Genomic DNA, 7,059 nt, shown 5'->3' with positions numbered 1-7,059 from the left:
AATTATTTAATGGCGGATAGTTGCGATTGTGTGTAATTAGCTCCGTTAAGATTTCAAAAATTTCTGCAGTTTTTCCGATTTGTGTACTAAAATTTTATAATTTTCTTTAATGGGAAATTTTCCTTTATCGTTTGGTGCTATTTTCCCGACCGGGAGTGCGACTTTAGTGCAAAAAACTCGATTTGAAAACTCTATATTTGCCTGACGTTTGCTGTCAGTTGGAAGTCACCCGAAGTCAGAATGGAAAGCAGGACTAAATGTCATCCATATTGAATGACATTTTCGTAGTTCTTCTCCAGGTTTTGAAGACTTTGGAAGGATGCGGTTTAGAAATGAGTGGCTTAATGGTTAGTGCGATTTCTTCATACTTTTACCCTAAAATGATAAACAAACTGTTTATTTCTTCAATCTAAAACCATTTTAAATGGGCATGCATACAGTATGAGTATTAAGTTCTAGCCAAAGAAAAAACTATTTTATTATTAATGCTCAGAAAAAACTATGACTAACAGAAAACAGCGAACTTCAGTTGCGAGTAAATGAGGAGTTCGGTTGGAAAGTTCCACTAATAAATTTTCTATATAAATGTGCAAAAAATGAAGTGGTGTACCCAAAAAGTCGCAAGTAAATAAGCTGTTCTATGATCAAAGCGAAAATTGCAACATTTACTTTACTCATCATCTGAAAAAACCTCGCGACATTAAATGTTAAGTATCTAAACCAGATATTTGCAGAATATCACACGAAAACGAATTAAAATTACGACCTTCATTACGAAATTACAACTTTTAACTCGATTTGTCGTGCAGTAAGTACCTATATCGAGCTTCTGGATTTGCCATTGTTAAAAAACTACCCTGTAGAAAAGCCGCTTATTATGTTAATCAACGTTTCGCTATTTCGATATTCTTTAAACTGAACGCATTTTTTAAGGTAATTATTGATGATAATTTATTTTTGATTTGCCCCCAACAGGCAAAGGAGTCACAGACAAAGTTTTTCCATTAATATACTTGTGCTGGTCCGAGGAAAGTTGGTGAAAACAAAAATCGCTTTTTAAAGCAAGCTAGATAAAAGTATCAATAAAAAAGTTCTGAAAATCAACTCATTAGAGTGAAAATGTGAGGTGAAAGTATAAATATTTGAGCTATTTATCGGGGGATTTTCGGCAGTTTTGAGGCGAACCACACACGATTTATAATCTAGAAGATATTGCAACAAATTCACCTGTTCTAGTTCATTTTCACCTCAATGTTTCATGTCCATTTTCCGATAGAACTCGATTTTTGCCGATGTGACGTCGCGATGCGCCACTATTTACCACCGTCCGTCCAACGGACGCCGCTTATCCTTCAGTTTGCCGCAACGCGCTCTTTCCGAAACGACGTCTTGCGTCGCGACGCCTCAAGCGAGCGAAAACACGCGACGATTTGCGCCAAATAACTTTCCAAACATTTGCGAATTTCCTGTGCAGTTTTCAACACCTTTTAAACACTTCATAGTGCTGTACTTACTTAACTTACTTACTGCAAACACTTGCTTGGTTTGTGTTTAGCGGTGGTTGGTGCTGGAAAGGGTGACGAGTTTTCCTCGTGAGGGTAAGTGGGCTCTTGTCTTTGTCTCAAGATGCGTGAAGTTTATTGAAAAATACCATACAGAAGGGTTTTAACACGTGCTTTGACACTTTTACAGATTTTATTGTTGTAAAGTTTTTTTGCCAATTTGCTATTTAACATTTTTTTTCGGTAAAGGGCGCCAATTTCTCAATGGATTTGTGTACTTATTCATTCATCCAATGCGCCAGTGTTTTCCGTGATTTTTGCAAAAAAGTGTGAAATTCGTTTTTTTATATCCGGGAAAAGTATAAGATCCCGCAATTCAAATTTCATTCAATTGGAACCGTTCGGTCTAAAATAATGCTTGAAAACACTTCTTGAGCTTTTAAATTGCAATTTTTTCCATCTGTCGCACCACTTGTTGAATAGTGTGTTTTCCTCGCCCTCTTTGCACATGAAACTGGTTTTCGTCTACAGGGTGATTGAGAAGGAAATGGAAATTATTTAAGGATATGTGTAGGCAGTGCAAATAGTCAAACGAGAAATTGTAATTTAAAAAGTAGCAAAAATATATTTGAAACCAACCAAACAACATAATTGCAAACAATTTTAGTGAACGATGAAACTGCGGCAGCATTAAGAATGCGAACTAGTCAACCGCTTTATCCATGCGGAAATTAAAAAATCCAGCGGACTCAGATGCGGTGATTTCGGTGGCCAAATGCCTGTGACAATCCAGTTATTTCTGCAATGTAAATTCTTGAAATTTCTGGGATACTTTAAAGAATGCGGATGCTAAATAAGGTTCTGGATACTGAAATAACCATTTCATCAAATGCGAAAAAACCGCAGATCTGATCATTTATAATACGTCTCCATGCGTTGGTGCTAAACCTACGTTGACTTGCACACTTGCAACTGTTCTTGCAAAAATCATAAAATTTCGTCTAGATCCAGTTTTGTATTTATGCCACTGAATAGTTTTTTGACTTCCTGGATAATTCGTAAAATATTTCCATTTTCGCATGAATCAGAAGTTCTCTTAAATGTCCATTATCATTATTTTCAATTACATTTTTCCGAAGAGAATTTTCACACTGGACGTTGATCGGCTTTCCTGGTTTTTCGTTCAGATTTACCATAAAACTCATCAACTGGAACAATAAAAAAGTAAAACTTCAGTTCATCAACAAAAGAGCTTATTTCAAAATATGAGTTTAAACATATGTTTTATTATTGCTTGTTAAGTTGAAAGGGACGATTTCCCAAAGGGTTTATGTGATCTTATATGATAAACCCTTAAAAAAAACCGTCTGAAACGGTGTTTTTGTCGCGTTTTTGCAGGCATTTGTCTTTGGTGTATAGCGTTAGTAAAAAGAATAAACGCCGCCATTATTCTTGTCAATCCAATAGTGTTGTTTTATTCAGTCTTTGAGTTCATTTGTTCTAAAAAGTCCATTAATTATTAAGCACAAACACGGTCTATACAAAATTCCCGATTTACTTAAGTTGTTCAGTTTATTTGTGGCTTGGAACTCTTTTTACGAGAATATCAAGTTTTTAGTTTTTAATTGGATGGAATCGAATTGTTTGAGATGTACTTAAGTCAATTTTAAATCAGGTATTCACGATTTAAATATTAATTGAAGATAAAATTGTGATGTTCTGATAGTTTGTCGATAAAGGAAAACATTTCTCTACCCAAACCAAAAATATTTCTTACTTTTTTTTTGTGCTGTTTCGAAAATGTTTGTTTTTATTTTAAGTTAAGGTAAAGATCTTCTATTGGTGTCTCTTCATTGGTTTTTATGTTTGATTTACTTTACTCTTTGAGTCTTCACTTAAGTGGGTATTTAAATTCGCAAAACTATTACTTTTTGGACTTTTAACTAAGAAATTGAGTGTTAAGAACTGACATTTTCATTTTTTTAATTAAAAATTCAGCATTATTGCAAACGAGACCATGCAAAACTTTTGGTTGTATTTTTGGCGCAAGTGCTGGATGGAATTAAATCAATGCAAAAATTATTTTTTTAATATAAGTAATTTTAATGGAATCCAGCGATACAAATGCAAAAGTTGAACAACGTGACTTGACATCATGTTTGTTGTATAGAGAACTATTAGGGGTAATTTATCTTTGTCCTATTCGTAACTTAATGATAATAATTTTATTTCAATTACTACAAGAGTATGGCGGCGCTTAAATGTATAAACACATTGCTGGATCCGACAGTGACAAATGTACCCGCCACTTAGGTCTTCCTATTGGACGTGCCGTTGAATCCGATATGTGGAATTATCGGATTTTTTATGTCCCGATCGGGGAAAAAACTTGTTGAACTTATAGTGAACACTTCCATTTGCCTTCTTGTTTTTTCTTTTACCTTAATTTGGAAGCCGTAACTTTTGTGAGTGCCCATCGAAATAGTATAAATGTTTCTTGTGAGTGACATATTCAAACGATCAAGCTGATGATTCCTTAATGCAAAAACACGACAAAGTCGCATGTAAGGACTGGTTAAAGTCCACAAACAGGGAGTGTAAATAATCACTCTAATATTGTATTTACACCCTCTGATGTTTCGATTTCATTAATCATACATTCGAGGCGTAAATCCATGTTAGTTGTGTTAATATTGTGGTGTGTGTGTTTTTGTAAAAGAAGCACATTAATGATGTGACAAAATACGGCCCATAAATCTTTGTCATTTTTGTGTGTCGATTTATTTTGAATACTTTATTCTTGAAAAAAGTTATTGTGTCTTCCAACTTTGTGGACAGAAACAAAATACGCTACTTATTTAGTGTGAAAATTTCCACCCACTGCAAGCTCCAGTGAAAATTGATTAATAAATTATAAAATTAATGTTTCTTTTCCGAGCTGAAGCAACACCGAAGTATAGAGTACATCAAATAAACATCCAGAACTTTCATTGCTGAGTTAATTGAATAAAATGAGGTGCAGTAATAAAATCTGGCCAAGATATTAAAACTGTGTTTACGATAAAGTAGGAATTGTTTATTTAATATAAACTACCTTTACTTTTCAAGTTTATAAATAATTGGTCATCTGATTTGCCGATAGGTGTATACATTGTAGGTCTATTTAGCTAATGCGGGGAATGCGAAATTTGGTACAATGTTTTTTTTTCGGTTTCAATTTATGTTTGTCCACGACTTTGTACAAATTTGCAAAGAAAGGCGTGTAGTTGGCCGAGCACGTTCAATTTTGGTTCCTCATTCACAAGGTTGATAAAAATCAGGATCTTGTGCGATTTGAGCGAAGTTATCAGAGTGTGGACCCCTTGGTGTCTTCTATAGGGTGTGCGAATTTCAAGGTGGTGCCTGCGCTGAATTGAATGTTTCGAATTTCTAAAGAAGGACGTCCAGTTGCCCGGAAATGTTAAATTTCGGTCCATCATTCACAAGATTCACAAAAATGGGGATCTTGTGCGATTTAAGCGAAATTATCAGGGTTTGGAGTCCGAAGTGTCTTCTATAGGGTGCGGAAATTTCAATTTGGTGCCAGCTCTGGATTCTAAGTAATAATTTTGTAAAGAAGGGCGTGCAGTTGGGCAAACACGTTCAATTTCGGTCCATCATTTATAAGATTGGCAAAAATCAGGATCTTGTGCGATTTGAGTAAAATCGTCAGGGCTTGCAGCCTTAGGTACTTTCTATATGGTGTGCGAATTACAAGTTGCTACTTGTACTAAATAATAATTTTATAAATTTTAAAGTAGGGCCTACGGTTTGGCGAAACAGTGCAGACATTTAGGCGCAAGATAATGCCAACGTTTCACATATTACGCCACGTTTCTGTTGATACATCAGGAACAGATTGAGCACTAAATTGCGCATTTATGATACGAAGGATCGCTTGGGAAATTTCAAGATAACCATTAAATTTGCGCGGCAGTTTTGAAATCGCAAAATTGGCTCAAATTAAATGTCGCCGTTTTGCCACCAATAGATAGAATATTCGAGGCCCGATTCACCAAGTGAAGCTTCTGTTAGGTAATTTGAATCTAACACAAAAATGGAACAATATTAAGAACAAAGCTCAACAGAGCAGAAAAACAGCAAATAGTTGACAGGCGTATTTAGAGAGAAATCAGCCTAGAAAAGTGATTCAGCTGCAATTTCAGCTATCAGTTCCAATTTGCCTTGAGGAAATTGAGATATTGACATTTGCGCAAAGTTTCTTATAGAAAGTTCCTTAAATCAGCAGCCGGTGCAACACACTGCATTAGCTGATTTCCAGTTAACTGGCTGACTCGAATCGACTATTTAATTAATACGTTTTCAGGTGCAATGAGTAGGTCTTAATACGCAACTGTGCCAATTAGCTGGAGAAAGATATTTTAATACCAATCGACTCCAAAGTGGAAACTATTAAGAAAATCTATGGCTTCTCAGCTTCGCTAAATTAATCAGTTACACGACGATTTTCCTTTAAAGTAAAGCAGTGAGGAACATTTCACATTTTCCATTAATCCATAGAGGGAAAAATGGAATTCGCACAGTTCATCGGTTCGTTCGGCTATTCGAAAAATGTTCCGTTAACATTTATGACGCCTATAATAACCTGACCTTTTGCAGTGGCGGCCACCCTCGAAATCACGACACTGAATAATTAATTTAATGGACATTCGAGAGGGATGGGGCTTATTATTTATTAAAACAAACTAACACGCACACAGCTGGGTGTGAGTCTAAATAAGGTCAATTTGTTAAAACTTACGATTCATTACAAGGGGAAGTTACGTTCTGTTCGAATTAGTTAGAACGTTGATCAATCGATTAGTTAGTTTGCCCTTAATAAATGGCGTTCTTGATCAAATCTGGACACATTAAGATAAATGGTTTAAAAGTGCCAACTTTATGTTATGGTCAAATTCCCGTTTTGTTTGCGCTGAACTCAGCCACGTATTTACCAAAATCCTTATCAAACAGAGAACAAAAACAGTCCGAAACCCGAAAATACACTGATCACAGTTTAAATAAACCGAGAGCGTTTCCTGTTCGTTATTATGTTTGCTCGATTATCCCTTTTTCTGGTTTTTACACGCCCTGGAAAGGCATGCGTCATTAATTGTGACTCTATGCCGTCTCTGGAGACCGTCTGGCAAGTCATCCCCGAAAAAGAACTACATCAGCGGAAAAACTCCCGATCTCGTTATCACTTTTGCGGTCAACAGATTGCCTTTCCTTCTGCTGATGTTTCAATAGTTGGATTGCTGGTGGACAGTTTTAAGAGCGTTTGGGACATCGTTAACCTGTTTTTACGTGCCCGGACAACATTTCTTTTTTCTAGAAGTTTCTCAATAGATTTTAAAGATCGATTTTCAAATCCCAGATGGGACATTTTCGAATTCTGGTTGCATTCATGCGATGACTTCAATTATTTAGTCACTGTCTTAAAGGACAGGGTGGTTGGTGAATATTCTCGAAGATGCGAGTTTGGAATCAGCGCAGGGGCGGATCCAGCTTTAAAGTC

The 7,059-nt window shown here is 35.9% G+C and overlaps 1 protein-coding gene across 3 annotated transcripts in view; it reads left to right on the top strand.

Moving 5' to 3' along the window:
- Positions 1–61: 61 nt before the first annotated feature.
- LOC109544081 (heterogeneous nuclear ribonucleoprotein C-like 3) overlaps positions 62–7,059 on the top strand; it is a 115,305-nt gene continuing 108,307 nt past the window's right edge. For 2 of the 3 annotated variants that reach the window (XM_019914117.2, XM_019914115.2), the window contains exon 1: positions 1,342–1,598. Coding sequence is in view for 1 of the 3 variants with exons in the window: in XM_019914114.2 (XP_019769673.2) it covers positions 258–347 (90 nt within the window). In the remaining 2 variants the exon portion in view is untranslated. Of the gene's footprint in view, positions 348–1,341; positions 1,599–7,059 lie in introns of those variants that run through there. The other variant, XM_019914114.2, reaches the window with a different exon arrangement.

This window comes from Dendroctonus ponderosae, unplaced genomic scaffold, assembly GCF_020466585.1.
Source record: "Dendroctonus ponderosae isolate FM_Combo_2020 unplaced genomic scaffold, Dpon_F_20191213v2 Dpon_F_20191213_4, whole genome shotgun sequence".
Taxonomy (NCBI): Eukaryota; Metazoa; Arthropoda; class Insecta; order Coleoptera; family Curculionidae; genus Dendroctonus; species Dendroctonus ponderosae.
This window is presented reverse-complemented; position numbering and strand designations above follow the sequence as displayed.